Raw genomic sequence first — 21,867 nt, forward strand, 5'->3', positions numbered from 1 at the left:
ATAAGGTTCGGCTAAAGATAGGAACTATGTACATCCAAACTGAGTCACAACAGTGGCTTGAACATAAAGCAACGCAAATCCCATATCCTATAGCCGAGCAGATCTATCTTCCGATGTGGTCTCTTCGGCAGGGAGTTTTCGTTGTTCTATCAACGCTTGGGCAACGCGGGCACTACGCTGTGCAAGAATCTGATACAAGGCGTCATCAATCTGAGTAGATGTCAGTGTCAGGCTTGTGAAATTATCGATGTTCTTACCTCATCAGAATCAATGGGTGAGTGTAAGAGCCAAACCCCAGTGTTGCTCTTCTTCACTCCGGAGCGGAAGTTGACCTGGTAGTCTGCAGCCACGGTGATGTTGTGGCCATCGACAAGTTGGCTCAAGGGGCTTAGGATCCTTCGATGCTCACTAGTATCGTAGCCCGTTGCTGATATCACAAGGTCATATATGTCACTTTTCGACCCAAGGTTGAGGGTTGCGCCACTCTGGAAACCAAGCTCAACCTTGTTATCCGGGGTTACCTGACAATTGGTTATGCTGGTGCTGTGCCTGACTTGGAAGCGGCACTTCGACGAGTCTGGTTGCTTGACGCTCTGATCATACATGAAGTCATAGATTTCTGTCATCAATTGGCGAGGCAGAGCATTTGCTGATCGCGACCGTTCCCCGCCTTGCCTGCTGAACTCTGGAGGAACTTGATGCGATTGATGTAGACTTTCCAGAGCGCTGTTGATGTTTTGGTTAAGACAAGTCAACGCACACATATCGGCCAAACTTACAACGGTGTTTCTTCTTTCCCTTTCACTTCCGACCTTTGCGTGAGCCAGTGCACATTGTGGTTGCCATGAATGCCATGCAGATGCACGAATATCTCGGCTGCATGACTAGTCTCGCCAACAATAGCGATTTTGGGTGTCTGTCGCTTGTCTTTCAATACTTCAGATATTGCTTCAAGTGCTTCAGAAGAGTGAGCAACTCGTGGTCGAATGGATTGAGCAGAGAGCACGTTTGGAATTTTCTGCTGCAGTCCAGCAGCGCACACAACCTGCCGTGATGTGATAGATCCTCTTTGCCCAGTTGAGATGTCTTCATAGAGCACATTCCAGCCCTCCAGCAAGCCATTGTTACCATTACGGGGCATCACTCCCACAACCCGGTTTCCAAAGCAAACGTGAGATTCGAATTGCTTTGCGCACCATCTCAGATAGTCTGCAAACATAGGCCGTGATGGGGCGATCCTTCCAGAGTTGGTGTAAGTGACGAGTTGATTTGTGGAATGAAGGTAGCTGACAAATGTGAACTTCGAGCGTGGATTTTCCGATGTTACCAAGTCGCTCAAAAATGACGTCTTCATTCGTGGAGATATGAGGCTGTGACATGGCTTCCATCTTGCCTGCGGTTGTTGTTCGAGAAATACTGTACTGGCTAGGCTCTGCCTTTCTTTGAGGGCAATGGCCAGAGACAGTGCAGAAGCTCCAAACCCGATACAAACTAGATCATAGGTCGATCCCGGAGTGACAACTCCTATTGTTGAAGGAGAAGGCATTGTGCTAATATGTCAACCGCAGTGAAAAAGGGTGTGCCAAAGCTCTCAGGTACTATTGCTCAAGGGATAGCTGTTGTTGTAAATCAAGCGGACCTGGACAAAGAAGGACGACACAGCAAGTCGGTGGCGATCACCTGCTCAGCAACACTCGGCACAGCCCTATCGTGTGCGACAGTGTCCTAGTCTCAACGAGATCAAAATACCGACAATCGCCATAGGACATCCGAAGTCTGAGAGGCCCGACATCTTGGGATCCCACCGTTCTTCCACTTGGATCTCGCATTCGTCATAGGCAATTGTAGTCTGACGAATGCCACGGGTACTGGACCAATACATGACAATACCAAGCATCGAGTTTGAAAGATACAGATACAGAACTGCATACATTACCTCTCTGAGGATCTGCAAGCATGCATTCTTAGCGTCCATGCAATGTTTCCATGGAGGAAGACTACTCCGTAGACACGACATCTTGAGCGATCCGAATGTGCAGGGTTGTCCCTGTCTCGGTTCTAGCATCGAGGCTCATAATTCGAAGATTTCCAAAAGCTATGGAATAGCCACTATCAGTGTCGACCGACCACATGTGAAATATGCTCGTGGCTCACTAAACGTGTAGGGATGCAGGTGGGAGCAAGGCAAGCACCCAATGTCATGAGTGGAACATTGAGGGGGTACGAATTAGGTTTCGCTTACCGCCAACTCCCATAGCAAGGAGTGGTAATGATTTCGAAGCTCGTTCAAGAGTTATGGTCAAGTGGATAGTTTGTTCAGTCGTCTTGGCTCAGTATGGACGGGAGGCGAAAGTCAGATGAAAAAATTTTCATCGGATAAGATAAGATATCCACTCATCAGATTAGTTGGTGGTGAACCCTCGTCCCTGGCTAGCTCAAGATAATCTTTCGGAGAGCTATCACAACTTCAAACTCGGCTGGGCAATCGGCATGACTGAAACGGAAAATGGGGGTGGGGGCCGCCAATTTCCTAAGCTTCGCAGCAACTGTGCTTCATTTGCGGATCCCCCGAAGGGCAGGGGGATGGAGGATGATCGATAATCAGATTAGATTTGTCAAAACAATTATAATGCATCAGGAGTCGCCACCCAAAGACTTGATCTCCGATAACGGCCGATCATGGACTGCCCACCAGACCTCTGGAAGCCTCACCCTCGCAAGTGTTTGGAGCAGCATCTCGCGAGACGGGATCTTGGTTTTCCATGCAGGATTGAGCAGGCGACTGGACAAGTGGTGACGGTTTTCTATCATGATATTTTCCAACCCGCTCAATCCATCTAGCTATAAACTGGAGATCGAGAACATGAAGAAGAGATGACTTTCACACGTGACTTTCAGCCTTGCTAGCCAGTTCCCAGGGGTTCAGAGCCTCGGCGGTAAATCCCTAAGCACATGAATATGCCAGCCCAGGGATGGAGAACACTGGACAAGGACATTGCACAATAGCTAACCAACTTCTCCTATACAAGTTGGAGGAGAGGAGCTTTTCTCCCATAACACTGTTGTCGCCGACTGTCATTTATTTTTCAACCCTGTCAGCATTATTCTAGCATACTCATAACTGCTAAATATGAATCTACCCTAAGAAAACGATGAGCTAGAATCCTGTGAAACTCACGATCTTCAATCAATTGAATGATCGATCGCTGAACAGTCGTTGCTCCCCATGCCCGGTAGCCAGCTCCTGGACGATTGCAACCAACTGATCTAGAGCCGCCTGAATAAAATCTCGCTGCTTGTCACTACCGACAATCCCAACATGCGTCTCGCCGTCTCGGACAAAGGAGGCAATTTTCAGAGGATGACTGGCATCTCCGTGGGGATTCAGTATATCAACCTTGCACGTTGCCCCAGCAAAAGGCATGGTATCAAAATCCTCAAAATCTTGGTAATGTACGAGCGAGTCGTAGAAATCGTGCTTTGATGACCACTCTGTACATTCCTTGAATATTTTTTCGAACCCTATGTAATCATAAGCCGTAGATCCAGCTACTTGGCTCTGGACGTATTGCAGGAGATCCAATGCTGTCCATTCGAGGTCAAAAGCCACCCTCACAGGAGTAAATTGGTAACATGGACCCATGATGTTCTCCATATTGGCAAGGGTGAGATTGCGTCCCGTGGTAATAGTACCGAATGTCACATCTCGGGTCTGGAGACGACGAGCAAGAGTCAGTGCCCATGCTGCGGTCAGGATGCTTGCTGTGGTGATACTCTTTGGTCGCTGAGAGACATCCACTGGCGTTTCGAGGAAGATAGACTTATCGGAACCTCCAGAACCTCTTTCTTTGCTGCTGTCAAGAACCGATAACTGTGATCTTTTTAATAGTCCTTGCCAGTATTTCAGCCCCTCTGACTGCAAAAAATTTTCGCCAGTGCTCACAACGTATTGTTTGAACGGGAACACGTCAACTACTTTTTTTCCTTCGTAAAGAGCCTCCAAGTCTTGTAGCAGTCTGGGGAGGGAGGTGCCGTCGTACTGGGCATGAGATAGTCCTAGGATGAGGCATTTTTCTCCCTCCTTTCCTTCCACATACCAGAGCTTGCAAAAAGGAGAGCCAAGCAGATATTGTGATTCGATGTCTGATGTACAGAGAGCTTTCACTTGTTCCTCAATGACCACGTCGCTCTGGCTTTGGAGGATTGGGACGGCGATTTCCAAATCTCTGAGAATAACTTGGTAGAATCTTGATTGGTGCTCCACGAAAACCGTACGCAATATTTCATGCCTTCTGACCAGGTTCTGACAAGCTGAAATCAAACGATTTTGGTCAATCTCGCAATCAAAGAATAGTGTAGTGTATTGAATCGAAGTTCGTGGGGCGTGTACAGTGGCTCTAATATCCACAGATTGAGAGCTAGTGGCGGGAAGGATATCTTGAATGTTCCCACCGACATCGGATAACTGAGGTCGGATGTCCTCGATGAGTGCGTCTAAGTCTTCCTCAGGGATGGTGGAGAATGGTGTATAGGGCTGAGCGGACTTGCTCGACGTCTCTTGCCTTATTACTGTAGCGACGTCGCGAAGACGCATGTTTTGGAAGATGTCTGCTACCGACAGGATATAACCCTGAGCGCGGAGATTTGACACCAGTCGCATCGCCAGCACAGAGTCACCACCAAGGCGAAAGAAATTATCATCGAGATCGATTTCATCCGGCGTCATGTCCAAAACTCTTGCCCATGAGTCCCTAATGGTTTTTTGTGGTTTGGTTAGAGGCGCTGATGCTGATTCCTTTTTCCAGGCTTGCTGCAAATTGTCCTGAATCTCAGCAAGCGCTTGGCAAGCAACGCTTGAAGCACTCAATTCCAGTATGATAGTTTCCGACATGTCTTCCCTGTGGGGAAGACTCTCGACTGGAATGTACGTGTAAGGCACCATTGATGGAGGAAGTTCGTTTCGAAGAGATTTGTCGAGCTCTTTGAGTGCTGATACAAGACTGGGGTCCATAGCACACTGGACTAAGACCTCAGGACTTTCTATATCTTGTGATTCAACATGAAGATTGATCTTTAAGTCCGTAGAAATTATCCCGATGGCGTTCTCATGGGACTGATGCTCAATCATGATGATCAGCTTCCGCTGTGCCGTCGTCTTGACACCATTCGCAGATAGTAGCACGAATGATATAGCAGTGCGAATTGGTGCGGGAAGATACTTGGTGATATAAACCTGTAATTTTGTGAGATCAATCGCGTGCCCTTGATCAGGGGTCAGATCTCCTTTCCGGCCAATAAAGATCATGTTTCCACTGTGCGTAACTTTTACTATGTCGCCGGTTGGGTGCAACCTACCCTCCCGGCCGCTGTAGGCATTGCTGCCGTCAACAAGCCAACGTGGAGACTCTGTATATGCTCCTGGAAGATAGGCGCCTTCGAGCCACAATTCACCGATCCCACCGATAGGTGTAAGCTGATTCACATTCCGTGGATTGCAGACCCAAGACACCACTGCAGGAGGATATTCACTTCCTTCTTTAGTATCTGTAGAGGACCTAAGACGCTTCAATTGTTGGTCTAGAGCCAATGGAGGAGTTTGATTTCTGGACCATATTCGATCCAACTCTGCCGCTGAAAGACAGGAAATTACACTGATCTCCTTTGATACATCTCCACTTAGTTGAATATATGTTTCGCGGAATTGGTCCAAGATCCGGGTCATTTGTGTGTCGTCGATAAGGCTACTATCAAAGCTTGCGGCGACTCTGATTCTTTTGTTTCCAGTTCCAATAGCGAGCATGAGTGGATATGGGTTGAAATGAAGGGCTTCGCGGACAGGGTCACCTTCGTCAAAACCAAGTTCGCTAGCCGCGTATTCCAGCTCGGGTTGAATGACCAGACCAGTGTGGGCCTCGCAGGCATACAGGGCGTCCGAGCTAACCTTCCTTATATTTTGCATACCGAAATGTTGATATTGAACGCGAGTCATCATGGACTGCTGTATATTTTGTAGGAAGGAATCAACTGTGCTGGTCCGATCAATTCGAGTCCGGATGGGAATAGTTGCTATTAGCGGCCCTTGAATGCTTTCGACACCTGGAAGCGGAATGTCGCGCCCAGTTAGAGTCTCGCCAAAGACAACATCATCATTATTCATATACTGTGAAGCAACGAGTACCCAAGCGCCACGAATTAAAGTTGCCATAGTGAAAGGGGATGCTTTGTTTTCCGCTGTGTTGAGATTGAATGACATTTCCAACATGGAGTCTGGATTGGATAGATAGTCTCTGAAGGGCAGCTCTGGAAATTGGCCACCAATCGCGCCATCAAGTTCGCGTCGCCAGAAGTCCTGAGTCAGAGATTCGTCCATATCACGCACATGACTAACAAATTCCTTCATGTGTGCCTGAGGCTGTGGACTACGCCCTTCCAGGATATCACGAATAAAGTTCAGAGTCAAGGATTCCGACCAGCCGTCGTAGAGGACATGGTGCACAGTCCAGACCATATATCGTTCCCCTTTTGTTGATCCCTCGATAATAGCGTACCGAGCGAGGTTTTGGCCAAGCTCCATCCTTTTTCCATGGTCATCAGATAGATATTGCTTTAAATCGGTTGTACTTCTCCACGTAATGGGCTCGCGAACAACCACCTGGAACAATCCGGGTTCGCGAAGTTGGACTAGGCGACTCCGCAGCATTGGGGTTGCAGCAACTACAGACTCCCAGGCTTCTCTCCAGGCAGAGGTACTGATGTGGTCTGGAATTCGGGCAACCCGTTGGGCAACATAAGCTTCTGTTGATTTGATGGAGAATGTAAAAAGTGACTCTTGTGTTGGGGTACTTGGGTAAATGTCTTCGATGGAAGATATTTCCACTTCACATATTTGTGATGCTTCAGCACAAGCCTGGTCGACAGGAGATGATAATAGCGAAAATGGTGGAACCTCATGCTGGGTCACTTTTGAGGACATGCGAACAACGCTTGCCATCTCCGAAAGCGTAGGATGGAGGAAAACATCCGCGACCGTTAGAGAGAAGGATAAGGTTGCACAAAATGCAACGAGTCGCATTGCGACAACGGAATCCCCTCCAAGGATGAAGAAATTATCATCAACCCGAATTACCTCAACGTCTATATTTAGAATATGACTCCATGCCTCTGCAAGAGTTTGCTCAGCATCATTGAGGCGTGGGAGAGGGCGAGAAGTAACTGCTGTAGTCTCATCACCCTGACGAATGTTGATAGTGGCGCCAAATTCCCGAAGTTTTTTGCGGTCAGTCTTTCCGGATATCAGCACAGGAATGAAGTTGACATGTATGAAAGCGTTAGGTATCATATATCTGGGCAGGACCTGGGCTAATTTTGCGTCAATGCCTAATAGTGATGTGCTGATCGCTTCTTCGGGCGTAACTGTCTTTAGAGGCGCTCCTACCACTCTGTCTTTGGACCTTGATGCGATGAATGCCAGCAGCGTCGGCTGACCTGCAAATCCCTGCGGACTTGTGACCTCGGCGATAACGTCTGCCTCTTGGGGAAGACTGCCCTTGATTTGATATTCGACTTCACCAAGTTCGACACGCTGACCGCGTAACTTGACTTGGGTGTCCTTTCTTCCGACGAATACGATCCCTGCCGACCCATCCGGGTCATACCTTCCAAGATCTCCTGTTTTGTAGAGCCTGCCTTTACGGCCCTCGTATTGCTGATGACCTGATATGAGCCATGGCGGATCATCAATGAATACAAGTGCAGTTTTCTCAGGATCATTTAGGTAGCCTTGGCCAACGATTGGACCATCCACGACAAGCTCACCCACCGCGCCTATGGGCATCAGCTTGTTGTGGTCATTAGGGTCCACAATCCAGATGTTAGCACCATTTCCGTGACCTATCGAAACATAATCTCGTCCAGTTGCCGCACTGCTGTTTATTGTGCAGCCAATCGTACATTCACACGGGCCATAGCCAATGATAATCCTGGTATCTCGGCCCCATCGTGTGATGTCTCTCGCTGTTGCCGCTTCACCGCCCAAGCCGAGACCTTCGAGGGATGTGATGACGTCCGGGTCTAGTATACGCGCAACTGAGGGAGTAATGCCTGCGTAATTGACCTTCATCTTCCGTATCACTCCGTTTATGTCATTCATCCGATCCTCATCGGACGGTATACAAAGGCAACCGCCACGCGATAGAGTGAGGAGCATACTGTCAATGCTGACATCGAAAGCGTATGAAGCGAAATCAAGAACCCTCGAATTCTCCTTGTAGCCAACTGCTTCGGCTCGAGGAATAGCACTGCTAGTGTAAGTTCGGTGATTTATCATGACCCCCTTGGGATTTCCAGTAGATCCGGATGTGAAAATGATGTACATGATCGTTGATGGTGGTACGATGGGTAGCTCTTGACGTGATCCAGGGTTCAATTGCGTGAAGCCTTCGGCTTCAACGACCATGGCGCGTCCACGCGGCAATATCGATACCGCTAGATCGCGCTGCATCTTTGAATGCACAATAGTTGTGGCCCCAACTTGCTCAACCATATTTTGGAGCCGGGCAAGAGGAAGGCTTGGATCCAGCAAAACAAATGTCGCTCCAACCTTCATGACTGCAAGAACGCCAACAATTGTCCAACAGGATTTTTCGAAACACAGAGGAATAAAATCCGACAATTGAACCCCTGTATTCCTGAGTTTATACGCAAGAAGTGTCGAATATCCATCGACTTGTGCGTAGGTCAACTCGCCATCCCATGAAGAGATTGCTACACTGTCTGGGGTCTTGTCGCACTGCTGAGAAATAATGTCCTGCATACAGGCCTCGTAACTTGCGGGTGCAGCATGATTGAATTTCCAGATTTGGTCGATATCGCTCTCTGTTGGGTGCATACATTCTTCAAGGGTGGTGTCAGGATTTGCGACGCAAAGCCTGACGGTGTCAACGAATGTCTCGATGTGACGCGCGATTGTGTATTGTAACATGCCCTCGCTGTGGTACAGCGGACGGACATTTAGGCAAGTACTAGAATTCTGTACTTCTATATGCAGCGTACCCTTTTTGGACATCATTAGCAAACTGCCAAGCCTGTAGGAATCATGGAATGATAGGACTCACAAATTCATCAACATAGTCTGATCCCCTGGAGCTAGTGCTCAGTATCAGAGACGAATCGGCAGACTTGATCGTTTGTGCTGTGTTTCCACAGGCTTGAAGAAGTGATGAAATCTTTCTCTTGATTGTTCCAACCGTAGCATTCATATTGGTCACAAGATCTCCCAATCTGAAGCACTCAGCCCCTTGGTCCTGTATGTAACCATTGCGGGGAATATAATGCACCCAGTCGAAGGAAAGACTCGGGTTATCTCTTGTCCGCAATAATGTCAGGAACCACGAAAGCAGCACAATCTCATCGCTCAAGGTGGTGACTGTGGCTTCTTGGTCGTCGGTCAGATCAATGATTTGAAATGACCTGAAGCCCTCTTCATCAGCTCTTCCAGTCAACAATTGATAGGCATGGCCGTCGACCAAATGCCCATCCTGGACCTCGACGGACCCCATGCTGCACAAGAGCCGTACACCTGGGATTGTGCTATCGTGTCAGGAGATCAATGTTCAGATAATACACGGACTGATGCAACGCTGTATGGACGTTATACGTGGTCCCAATCGATGCCTGTTGGCAGCCAGTAAAGGCGACTGGAATACAAAACTCCAACGAAATGCCTTTTGTTGAGTTGAGACTGGTTGCTCGTACAGGAGGCAGCTCCAAAGAGTATGTGACTGACAAGTGACATGCCACAGCTGGACTTCCCAGCTGGCCGACACTATACACGGCATGCATCGGTGCATGCTGCAACAGTGCTCAACAGCATTCTACGCAACTAACCAAACAGGGCCACATGGTACCAGCACTCTCGACTGGATCCTGGCTGATGGAGCGTTTCTCATGGAGGCATATTCAGAGCGCTTTTCGGAGAGACGCCCGAGAACAGTTTAGTCAATCACAGCAGGCAATCTACCAAACACGTATCGTCTCGTTCGAGCTGCATCCTGTAACTTGTAATGATGCACGAGTAATGCGTTGTATGGTTTTCTGTATTCAAACCGTTACCCGCAAACTTTGGAAATCGAAAAATGAGGGCCAGGGTAAGATTCAGCCGATCATACATACATACCTACCTAGATACCCACCTAGGCAATGTTCATAATTTCATGTCAGTACGATCCATTTGATGATTGGGTACGTGGTGTCTACTAGCAGCGGAGTACTTAGCCCAAGCCCCCAGACATTGAAGCTTCACTCGGCCAGGCTTCTTTGTTATTCCTGCTTAGGCTTTGGGCCCCGAGATCGACAATTTGAGCTCGGTGGATTCCAGAGTGGCGAGAGGATGCCCTGCAGTTGTGCCAAGGAGAAGGAAATTTTGTGACACTTTTTGAACCACAGCATCAGGGCTGTCGGCTAATGGCACTTAGTGTATCACGAGAATGTGAACGACGTACGAAGTATGATCTGTTTGATCGGTACTGGTCGACTTCTCCTGACCTGTGAGAAAGACCCCTGACGATCGAGATCATCTGATAAGATAGATTTTTTTTCTCACGACAAAAGCTGCAGAGTGCTTGAAATGTGGCGTGCTGAATCTCCATCCCCATGCGTTAGTGGGGTGTAATTACGAGCACTACTAACTGCCTCAATTGGATAGTGGGGGATCTGATTAGATTTGAATCTTCCCCTTGCCCCTCCGATCAAGCACGAACAACATCATAGCTTAGAATTCCTGTAGACAGGGGGCCGCTTTTCCACGAATGCCAAAATACCCTCAGCGAAATTATGGCTTCGCACCAGTTGAGGGTAGGATTCATCGGCTAACTTTGACACAGCGTCCTCCACGCTGCCAGCTTCCCAGCTCAAGCGAATGCCACGCCGAGCAACGATCAACGCGTCGGGGCTGTTGCTACACATCAATTCCGCAGTCTGGATCGCAACCCTGGCGACATCGGCAGCCGACTCTGCCAATTGTGTAATAAGGCCCCATTCGTGTAATGTTTTTGCACTCACGTTTCTTCCTGTCAGGACGAGATCTGTCGTCCGTTGCAATCCGATGATCCGTGTGAGTCGTGGCAGACACCCAGCGACCGGAACGATCCCCCGTTTCACTTCTGGTAAAGAGAACACTGCTGATGCGCAGGCTATCACAAGATCGCAATTCACAATCATCTCAAAGCCTCCTCCCATGCATATGCCGTTCACAGCAGCTATGATAGGCTTTTTACCATCTCGTCGAGGTAAGCCCGCAAGCCCAGGTGCGCTCATGTCGTTGACAACACCAGCTTTATTCATGTCGTTCCATTCTGCGAACATCACCGTGGTTAGTAGCGTGATGGATATCTGCTTCTCAGCAGGATCCCTGGACTTACCCTGTAGATCTGCGCCCGTACAGAACGCTCTCCCAGAGCCAGTGATGATACCGACCCAGAGATCTTCATCTTCATCAAATTCCTCCCAAATACTTTGGATATGCCTGCTTGTAGCTTTATCGATGCAGTTCAATTTTTGAGGTCTGTTGATTGTCACCAGAACAATATGATCTGATGGGAATGAAACATCCACATTTTGGAATTGTCGGCTCCTTGAACGCAAAGCCATGTTGGAATCCCCAGGAATTTATTTGCATCGACACCTGCTGGCCATTCGCATCTAGTAAAAATCCAGCGATTGACTTTTATAATGGCTGGCAGTCTTAGCTCTCCAGTATATTTGCACTCTACTAGTTAGCCAGTTAGAGCATCACTGACCAGTACAAGACATTCTTGGCGCGCAGAAAGCTTTTCGGTTGAGATCCGTTTAGGATGAGTTCAGGTACCATCCGGAGTCTGGTCTGCGTCGTATGCCGACCAGAGGATATTACACACCTCGGTATTCATTTTGCTGACTAGAAAGATTATTTTGGCTGGGCTCCCCGGGCTTGCATCTATGGGGAATCGCAAGACACCATCCTGATATAATTGGATTTCCTTGATCAATCTTCAGCAACCCTAGCATACTTTGAAAAATACATCTTCATCCTCGATATCTCAGTGGCATACTGAGTGTTTCGTACTCAGCCAGTAACTATAAATCCGGTTTGCTCTCATCACTTCATTCTACTGGCGGTTTATATGATTAAATATGGCATCGACGCTCACTTCAACAAGCAGCCTCACCCTGGTGAAACTGCCTCACCCATTTTTGACGACCTATCGAGTTGAAGCGATGTCTGCTACCAGTCCCTCACAGTTACGGTTGGTTATTGTCGAGCACGAAACCTCTGGAAGGCCACTTCCTGAGCCACTTCATTCACATACACTTTCTTGGATTGATCTGACAAAACAAAAGCCGTCGAATGGCCTTCCTCCCCAAGCCGACAACAGTGCTTGGGCGCGAGCTCGTCGCAGTCCAGAAACAGTTTTCGAGTGGACAGGAGACAGGGCACCCTCACTGGGACAGATTTGGAATGTGATACATGCAATTTATCTCACACATCCGATCTTCGAGTACTTCCGACTTGCTGTTGCTGGTAGCCAGAGTGAAATCATCATAAACGAGCTTCTAGCGACTGGGTTGGCAATTGAACATCCAAAACCATGGCATCTGAAGCAGCAACCACCTAGTGGTGCTCAGGAATTACTCGTGCTTCGAAGCGCTTTCTGGCAAGGTGCTGCTTCTCCACTAGGGCCTCGCCCAATCTGGGTCGTTGGGGACGGCACAGACCATGGCATACGAAAACCGCTGGCCCAATATCCGATCATGGCGGAGAATCATCACTTCACGATGAAGTTTCCAGAAGAACGAGTCTATGCTCGCCATCCAGTTCGTCGACCAAAACCATTTCCAGGGTCGATTGCGTACAGTCGGTACATTCCAGAACTTGATGAGCATTTCTCGCTCGAGGTTGTCGACTATAACAACCAGGAACATCTCCAGTTGTTCAACACTTGGCAGAATGACCCTCGCGTTGCCCAGGGATGGAACGAAACTGGAACTCTTGAACAACACCGTGAGTATCTACGGAAACTACATATTGATCCCCACGTACTGTGCTTGTTCGGCCGATTCAACGATGCCAGATTTGCCTACTTCGAGTTATATTGGTCAAAGGTATTTCCCTTATCAACCTCGTTCAGAATCGAATACTGATAGCCCTTCTACAGGAAGATCATTATGGTGCACATTACGATGCAGGAGATTATGATCGAGGGCGCCATTCACTTGTAGGCGACGAGACGTTCCGAGGATCGAAACGGGTGAATGCATGGTATAGTTCCTGCATCCACTATGTCTTCTTGGATGATCCCAGGACGGCAAATGCTGTTGGGGAACCGAAAGCCACAGGATCGACGATCCTCTCTTACGAAAACTCTCAAGGTCTTGTCATTGGCAAATACATTGACCTCGGTCACAAGAGATCCGTACACTCAATCGCGAGCCGAGAAAAATGGTTCCAGCTTTGTCCGCTATTTTGGGACGGTCGAGAGCGGCCTCTTGAATCAGCTGATCGTGCGGCTTGGAATGCAAAGTTGTGAAACTGGGATGTTTCCGAATACTTCCTACGCCTGGCAAACTTGATCGCTAAGATCGAAGATGGGTACCTGACATGGGAAAATTTCCATAAAATTGATCGTGTAAAATCTACAATACGCAAATGCCAGTGCTCTCCGCCGTCAACAACACTTTGCCGAATACGGACAACTCGTACCTCTTGTTCGCCTTGCTTTTCAATTTTCATCGACCAACAAGAACTAGTGCATCAGATGGTGGGTAGTGTGGGGGAGCGTGAGACCAGACGTAAAAACCTGACTAACCACTTCGTACTGAGACTTGGCCACAGAGAGAGATGTGAAAGAAGGCTCAGATATTCCGTTCGAGTGCAAGAATCTTCTTGCATTCTACCAGGATGTGCATCATAATCACGAGATGAGCCAAGGACGAAATCAATTCTTGTAGCTGCATGGACACTCCCGTACAACTAACTAACTAAGTTAGCCGGTTAAAGTTTGGCATTGTATCGAAGAACTAACTGAAGCCTTTACCCGCCGCGGCCCACCCAGGCCCATCACACTAACAGGGATCCACGCACTACCACCCACCACGCTCTGCTCTCGCCAGAGGGAGACCTTGGCATGACAGTCCGATGACCGGACTGCATCCAGAGCTCGAACGCCACCAATTAAGGACTTGTGGGCACATAGGTACCCTTGTTGACATGTGGGAAGGAAATGGAAAACCTATCCCAGGAATGTCGCTAGATACAAAAGCCTGGCCCCGCCAAATTTGTCCGGGCAAGGTCCAAATCTGAAATTTTTGGCCGTACCTCATCATTGCAATTGCTCATCATGTCGATTCTCTCACGATTTCGGCCTGGATTTGCGCGAAAATCGACGGATCTCAATGATCAGTCGACGGCGACAACCACGAGCGATGTCAACTCTGCAGAGAAAGTACCCGGGACGAACGCGGAAGCTGCTACTGCTGATGAGAGCGTAGAGAAAGACAATGACCGCCCGAACGAGGACGCGCAAAGAGGTGTTCGTCAGGTAGAGGCTGTCACATTGACATGGTCAAAGTGGTCATTGATTGCCATCTTCATCAAGTGAGTTCGATTCATGGACAGCTGGTGGGATTGTAGCTGACAAAATCTTAGTATGTGGTTGCTATACTTTGTCAATGCATTCCAGTCGTCCATCTTGAACAACCTTACACCATACGTTACCAGTGATTTTGAGAGCCACTCTCTCCTTACGGTCATCTACATTGTAGCAAATTCCATGTCAGCGGCTTGCTACATTCCGATTTCCAAGATCTTGGATTTATGGGGTCGAGCTGAAGGATTTTTGGTTATGATCGCGTTTGCGACTCTCGGTTTGATTCTCATGGCATCATGCAGCAGCTTAGAAACCTTCTGTGCGGCACAGGTATGTTGGTGACGACCTCTAACGATTCCAGAATACTGACGTTTCAGGTGTTTTATTCCATTGGCTTTGGTGGTATGATTTACAGCGTCGACGTTATCACCGCCGACGCCACAAAGCTCAAAAATCGTGCTCTAGCGTTCGCTTTTACCTCATCCCCATACATGATCACTGCCTTTGGTGGTCCCAAAGCATCTGAAGGATTCTACGACCATGTCAGCTGGCGATGGGGCTTTGGGGCTTTCTCAATCATCTTGCCTTTTGTTGCAGCGCCCCTTTTCATCAATCTCAAGCTTAATCTCCGCAAGGCTGAGAAGCAAGGAATTATTGTCCGACGACAGACTGACAGAACACTCTTACAAAGTATCCTGCACTATACAATGGAATTTGATCGTATGCATAATCATCCACCTGATTTTCATATACTAACTTGTGTAGTTCCTGGAGTGTTCCTCTTCGCCGCTGGCCTTGTGGTCTTCCTTCTTCCATTCTCATTGGCCGACTCCGCGCCCAACGGATGGAGCACAGGCTATATCATTGCAATGATCGTTGTAGGGATTATTGTGTTGGTCATTTTCGGCCTTTATGAAGCATATGTGGCGACCCAGCCAATGCTCACGGCCAAGATTCTCACCAACCGCACTATTATCGGTGCATGTTTATTATGTTTCACGTACCAAGTGGCATACTATTGCTGGGCGAGCTATTTCACTTCTTTCTTACAGGTGGTTAACGGTCTTTCCATCTCGACAGCCGGATATGTCAGTAGCACATTTGATGTTGTGTCGGGGATATGCCTCTTGTCAGTTGGTTTCATCATTCGCAAGTCCGGGTATTTCAAGTGGCTCCTCTACATTGCGGTGCCACTGTATATCTTTGCTCAAGGCTTGCTGATCTACTTCCGCCAGCCCAACCGCAACATTGGCTACCTGGTCATGTGCCAGATCTTCCTCTCCATCGGCGGGAGCATCATCATTCTCTGCGAACAGCTTGCTATCCTCGCAGCAGCAGACCATCAACACATTGCAGCGCTTCTGGCGTTGCTCTACGTCGTTGGCACCGTTGGAGGCGCTGTCGGCAACTCTATTTCAGGGGCTATCTGGACCAACACTTTCGAACAAGCCCTGGAGAGATACCTGCCGGAAGTTGCCTTGGAGAGCATTGCAGACATTTACAGCAGCCTCGACGTCCAACTTTCGTACGAGTGGGGCTCGCCAGAGAGAATTGGCATTCAGGATGCGTATGCGTATGCCCAGCGAAGGATGCTCATCGCTGGAACCGCAATCATGGCTCTGAGTCTGGTCTGGGTCTTCCTTATCAGAAACATCAACCTGACCAAGATCCACCAGACCAAAGGCAACGTCTTTTAAGACTTGTGAAATCCTACTAGCTACGTACAGAATGGGAGAATTATCTCTTTCCATGCGAATCATGTACCTATTCTATCTAATCAATACACTGGCAAATAGTGCCCTTCATCAAGGAGCCAACCCGCAAAAAGTACAATTCAAGTAAAAACTGAGAGCTAACGATTAGAAAGGGCCTCTTTAATGTTCACAATCGCCATTTGAACCAGACTTGAACCTCGCATACCACGTAGAAGTTCGGTACACTCGTCCCATTTCTTAAGCAGGTTCTTCATGGAAGACATATCTGTGAGAGCATGTCGTTTGTCATACATCAGACAATATTTGGCTTCCCACTTCAGCGAATCAATCGCTCCCTCCCGGTGACTTTCATAGAGACAATTCACCGGAAAATTATTACCCGGCATGACCAGCAAACTTGAATCAAATCAGGAGAGAATTAGCACCGAATGAGTCGGTATCAAGTTCGAGCATTAGGGATATGATCAAGGGTTTCACGATTGAAGATCTGCCATGTCATTTGACTTGATGCCCTTGCATGCTTTGATGCAATTTGCGAGGCTTTATCTCCTGCAGCTATCCTCTCCGAGCCCAACTCCACTCTTGCGGAATTCCTTGGTCAACAAGTTTGAATACTGCCATGGTGTGGGTATTGATTTGCACACAATCTGCGAATTCGACTCACTTTAGATACTCAAACTCCCATTAACAAGGAATATGCTGAGAAACTAGGTTAAGAATCCAAGTGGCTCTTGATTAGCCATTCAACATCTCTTTCAGCTTCTTTTGAACCAAATGTCTCATAAACGAATTAAGTGGTTGGCTGGAGATATCGAATTTGAACGTACTTCTCTCTCTGGCCAGAGATGGTAGGTGACATTGAACTTCGAGTGATAAGCAGGCAAAAAGCACAACAATTGCAGGGCATTCACGTGGGTTGCCATCACTTCAGCACAAGTCCGAGTGGCTCGCAACTGCATTGAAGCGTCCTAACCCTCCCTCTGTATTTAATCTAGGTGGCGGTGAAAACGGGTCCACAAATACCCCAGGCAAAATAAACTCCCTTTCCGTAGTCGCCTATAATTCCTAAACACGATGGTCTTGAAAAAGAGATCAGTCACTTCGATACCGGGGGTTAGCGAGCGGATCCTGTGCATTGTAATCTATCCCGATATTCTGACACGTAAACGGGCGAAATTGGTGAGATAACGCGGCTTCATATTCCTATGGCTTTTGTTAGGGGATAAGCTATCTAATGAGCTGGAAGTGAACATACAGCAATGCGATCTTGAAAATGTTGTAAGAATGCGTCACCAAGCCAAGTCCATCCTAGTCTGTGGGCCTTCCAGAGCTCAAGAATGGCTCGTATCTTCCCAAGGAATTCTGCGGTTCCTCGTTGGTGATGTCGGGGTACTCTAGCTCGAAGATCGAGCGATTGATAATGCGGAGTGGGTCTCTAGTGTCGAATTGCATTGTGCCACTCATCACAACATTTGCCATCGACAGCGGTGCACGCACCCTTCCAGAAGGCATGATGAACGTGTCACGGCTTCGAGGACGATCGCCATTGGGCGAAAGTTGGGCGAATAATTGCCTGACTCGTTCCGTAACCTTATAGTATTCCCGTAATAGCAGCTTCTTCCCCAAGCGATACTGTATATCCTCCTGTTCCTAATAGGCTTATAATGGTGCGGCTTGGTCGTTGGGAGTTGATTTTCCTTTTGCTTCCGCGATCAGGGGGTTCGGGCGCCGTTGGTGTGTATCTCGCAGCGATTGTACGCTGGTCGGCTGCTGTAGAAGGCTTCGTGCTGTCGTAGATGCACAATTCTTGTTTGCTTGAGCCGCCGCTCACATTTATGACCGGGTACTCCAGTCCGAATTTTGTGCCCAGCGAACGACTGATAGAGTGTACCACTCTAGCCTCGAGGTTGGGGCCTATATTTGAGGCTTTATTTCAGGCCAGAGTGGCACGATGGTCTCGTCCGGGCCGATAGGTCGAGGCCATTGTGGCTTGAACATCTCTAGGTCCATGATTTCGATCCGGAAACCGCAAAAATTCCCAATACCAAACCGCTCCCTGATGTCCTTAAGTGCTAAATACCATGTAAACCTCGAGTGGTCCCGAGCGGATCCGACGCGATGGGATTCATGGAATCAGTTGGTGTTGGACGAGTCGGATAGAAGTAATACCCAAGCTCACAATCGGCTCCGATCCCTGTGAGCTATTGTGCCTCTTGGGCGTTATGATTCTTGAGTTGGAGGAGGAAGCCGTATATTCGGAGATCAAACTTTGCAAAACACAGCAGTCGATGTACCACCCTGTGTCGATCTCCCTCCTTGTCTGGCCCAAAGTGGACATCATTGGTCTATCAACCGGCAGCTTTCAGGCCCAGTATACCAATCCACTGTATCCAGATATCTTCGTGGACATTGCTGTTGTTGATTGCATGGATCTGAGACTGCAAGAATAGAGGTGTATCGTAGGATTGTGAGTGGTGTGTACTGGTTCAGGAGATTTGTGAGTGTCAGACCAATTTATCTGCATATTAGCCATTGCTGAATGGGCGCCTCTCCACCAATTCTCACTCTTCTAACTTACACGGCGTTCGGTCCAAACCCAACAGGCGGCGGTTTGCGAGGGACTGGATTCATCGGGGCCTCCTCATCTACCACGTAGTGAATACTACAATTGGGATTCAAGGTCCACCACCGTCCGATATATGGTTGCGTAAGAGGCTGTACCTGGGTACTTCGGGGCCGCCGAGGCTCCTCCCCACACTCAGTCCATCCAATGGGGTGGTTCTCCTACACACCTAGCTAGATACCGAACTGGATGCCCTGTCGCGAAGGTGCAGCATTGTATTCAGTTACCACCAACATCTGGATAAATCCAATACATGGGGACATCGCGATGAAGCTAAGTTGGGATAACATGTTCGTAATATTCGTATGTATCAGATTTCACATGGACAAGAGTCGAACCGTGAGTCAATGTCCTCGACTATGATTGGCATTAGTGATTGAGAGCTCTGATGTTGGGACTGAAAAGCATTTACCCACCATGCTCTGATTCTCGATGCCATGGTGTATCTTAGGACGTATTGTGGCCATCAAGAATGGCAGATAATACTCAAGACTCGAATTCGTCTATAAAACGAGCGTGCCACACATTTCAAGACGGTGTGTCACCAAAGGGGTTGTCGAGTCGAGCAAAATGCTGCTTAGTTCCCGGTATCTAGGAGGACGAAATCAGTCGCTTGTGCACCGCCACCAGTAGGGCGTGAGACGTCTTCAAAGGACCCAGAGTGAGGAAATATAGCGGGTAATTGGAGGACGTTGGGGACGATAAAGGCAACACCATCTCATTCGAGGACGTTTAATAGGCTACACTTGTTTTAAATCCGATCAACAAGTGTCCCTTGCTCAAATCTAGACACACCTCGTTGCTGTCACGTTGGCATGATTTAGTACGACTGATCTCTTGCCGCGAGGTAGGGTATATCGACGTTGGAAATTAGAGGAATCGGACCTCGAGTGTCGGCAGAAACGGCCGACATGCTTTGTTTCCGATACTGAGGAGCCAACACCAGAAGCTGATATTTGATTGTTCCTCGAATGATCTTCATGACCCTGAAGTTGTGAGCTTCCTGATGATCTTGGGGGGTGAAGTATGTCTGCTTGTTGCAGAACCTGAACACATCCATAGCTTGGTCCAGTGAGCTGACGCAGGCTCTTGAGCACATGGCTGTCCAATTGCGGGCAGTGGGATACATTGTGAATTGCAGAGTGGATTTGAAGCATCATCGCCTGTGCATAATTCTGCTTTTCCGTGGTGATGTTCCGGTGCATGAGATCAATTGGTCCGAAGGTCTCTTCTTGGAAATCATTTTGTTTCTATATATATTGTGTTGGGCAGCACAAGTGTCAAGCTGGGTTTTGAAATGAACGTGGGGAGACGTGTTCACGATGCTGGCAGATGAAGTCCCATCCAACGAGCCGGTGCGGCCATGATGAAGCAGAGGCCTCAATAATGCCCAGAGAGATGATGGGACATGGGAAGAGAGTGTGGGGCAGGGATATGGCTTGAAAGCATGGGCAAGGAGAAGACAGGGGGAGGATGATAGGGAGGGAAAGAGAAATTTGGAAGGTGGAAGAAAGCAATATATATAGTCAGGAAGGAGACTTGATCCGTCACAGCTCTGTGTCTCAACAAAACGTCTGCTGTATCGTGAACCTTGCCCGTTCAGCAATGCATGACTTCGCTGGCAATGGTGGTGATGCAGATGAAACCAGCGGTGCATCCGATTGAGGCCCTGACCAGCTGACCGTGAATTGGCCGCACAGGCAAGCTGGACAGCGTTGTGAGGGGCTGTTTCGATGCGAAATGAAACCCAAAATGGGAAGTCACACGGCGTTGTGCATTGAATCATTACTTCCCGCTTCTGGCCCGTACCCTGATTTTCTGCGCTGACTCGTTGTTTCAAGGTCGGACTGTCTTCACGATTAAAAGTTATTAAGGATAATGAATGTTGGTGAAAATCTGAATTCATGTTGAAGGAACAACTCCGGCACTTGGATTCACACCCTGGAGCACTCTGCATCGGGATTCAGCAAGCCCGCACTGACTCCCCGTTGCAGGTGAGGGAAGGAAATCTAAATGAGGGTGATTGTGTTGGTGGAATCATATTCATAAATGTCTGTCTGTCCAACAAACAGGGGGCTTGAGAGGGAGGGTTAGGTGAATTCGCTGTTAGGATGATGTTGACAGTCTGGATGATGAAGCTTCTATGGGGCAACTCAAGCCTCGCCGTTGTACGCACATGCAGTGCACTTCGGTCAATTCATTGGCGGGCTGAGCATGCTGGTGATCTCAGCAAGCAAAGTAGCAGTGTCGGAATAGATCCTCAAAAACTCTGCTTTGAGCGCTCCATCCACTTCAACCAAGATCATTCTGGTAGCGAAATCTGTCGTCACACTCTTGCCATTCAACAAGTGATTTGTCAACAGTCCAGTAAAGACAGCCTCGGTTTTCCCATCGACACCTCCCGGCATGATGTATACTCGGTCAAGATAGTGTTGGAGGTTAACAATCGGGCCCCTTTCGGGGTGGATCATGTCATCATGAAGTTTTCTCAGTTGTTCCTCTCCTTGACTTGGTTGCGGCGCAACATGGAGAATACCAGTCGAAGTGAAGGCGGATATGTAGTTGTAGTCCGTGACTGGTTGATCCCAAGATTTCAAGATTGTATGTATAACATGAATGATGGGCGCTGGAATAGCATCATGGTTTGCAAAAGTGTAGAAGTCGCGATCATACATTCTTGTCAGCTTAGAAGGGTGGTTGACAATACGATGTGAAGTTGAATGAATTTGCTGAGACCATATTATTAAACCTGATCTTCGTCCAAACACCTACTTTTTTATCATAAGCGAACGCCGTGGCGATACGAGGTGTCGCATATCGGGGCGCGATACCAGCGCAGCATCATGCCATTTGAGGTCTGAGGCCGCCAACGGCAGCTGACGTGCAAGGATCTGTTTGCATTGGTGCA

At 48.3% G+C, this 21,867-nt stretch overlaps 5 protein-coding genes across 5 annotated transcripts; 2 read left to right on the plus strand and 3 right to left on the minus strand.

Moving 5' to 3' along the window:
* Positions 1 to 87: 87 nt before the first annotated feature.
* LTR84_003212 (uncharacterized protein) lies at positions 88 to 1,546 on the minus strand (the record flags this gene model as incomplete). Its single annotated transcript, XM_064846807.1, has 3 exons — positions 88 to 210; positions 258 to 726; positions 780 to 1,546. 3 exons carry the CDS (start codon positions 1,544 to 1,546, stop codon positions 88 to 90), a joined length of 1,359 nt encoding a protein of 452 aa, XP_064705787.1.
* A 1,641-nt stretch (positions 1,547 to 3,187) lies between these two features.
* LTR84_003213 (uncharacterized protein) lies at positions 3,188 to 9,557 on the minus strand (the record flags this gene model as incomplete). Its single annotated transcript, XM_064846808.1, has 3 exons — positions 3,188 to 9,020; positions 9,052 to 9,074; positions 9,114 to 9,557. The coding sequence occupies 3 exons, from the start codon at positions 9,555 to 9,557 to the stop codon at positions 3,188 to 3,190; spliced, it is 6,300 nt and encodes a 2,099-aa protein (XP_064705788.1).
* A 1,204-nt stretch (positions 9,558 to 10,761) lies between these two features.
* On the minus strand, positions 10,762 to 11,646 carry LTR84_003214 (uncharacterized protein; the record flags this gene model as incomplete). The annotated part of the gene is made up of 1 exon (XM_064846809.1): positions 10,762 to 11,646. The coding sequence occupies one exon, from the start codon at positions 11,644 to 11,646 to the stop codon at positions 10,762 to 10,764; it is 885 nt and encodes a 294-aa protein (XP_064705789.1).
* A 606-nt stretch (positions 11,647 to 12,252) lies between these two features.
* Positions 12,253 to 13,562, plus strand: LTR84_003215 (uncharacterized protein; the record flags this gene model as incomplete). Its single annotated transcript, XM_064846810.1, has 2 exons — positions 12,253 to 13,137; positions 13,191 to 13,562. 2 exons carry the CDS (start codon positions 12,253 to 12,255, stop codon positions 13,560 to 13,562), a joined length of 1,257 nt encoding a protein of 418 aa, XP_064705790.1.
* An 810-nt stretch (positions 13,563 to 14,372) lies between these two features.
* On the plus strand, positions 14,373 to 16,318 carry LTR84_003216 (uncharacterized protein; the record flags this gene model as incomplete). The annotated part of the gene is made up of 4 exons (XM_064846811.1): positions 14,373 to 14,629; positions 14,681 to 14,951; positions 14,999 to 15,341; positions 15,387 to 16,318. 4 exons carry the CDS (start codon positions 14,373 to 14,375, stop codon positions 16,316 to 16,318), a joined length of 1,803 nt encoding a protein of 600 aa, XP_064705791.1.
* Between the last annotated feature and the right edge of the window lie 5,549 nt (positions 16,319 to 21,867).

This window comes from Exophiala bonariae, assembly GCF_035927105.1.
Source record: "Exophiala bonariae strain CCFEE 5792 chromosome Unknown scaffold_15, whole genome shotgun sequence".
Lineage (NCBI taxonomy): Eukaryota > Fungi > Ascomycota > Eurotiomycetes > Chaetothyriales > Herpotrichiellaceae > Exophiala > Exophiala bonariae.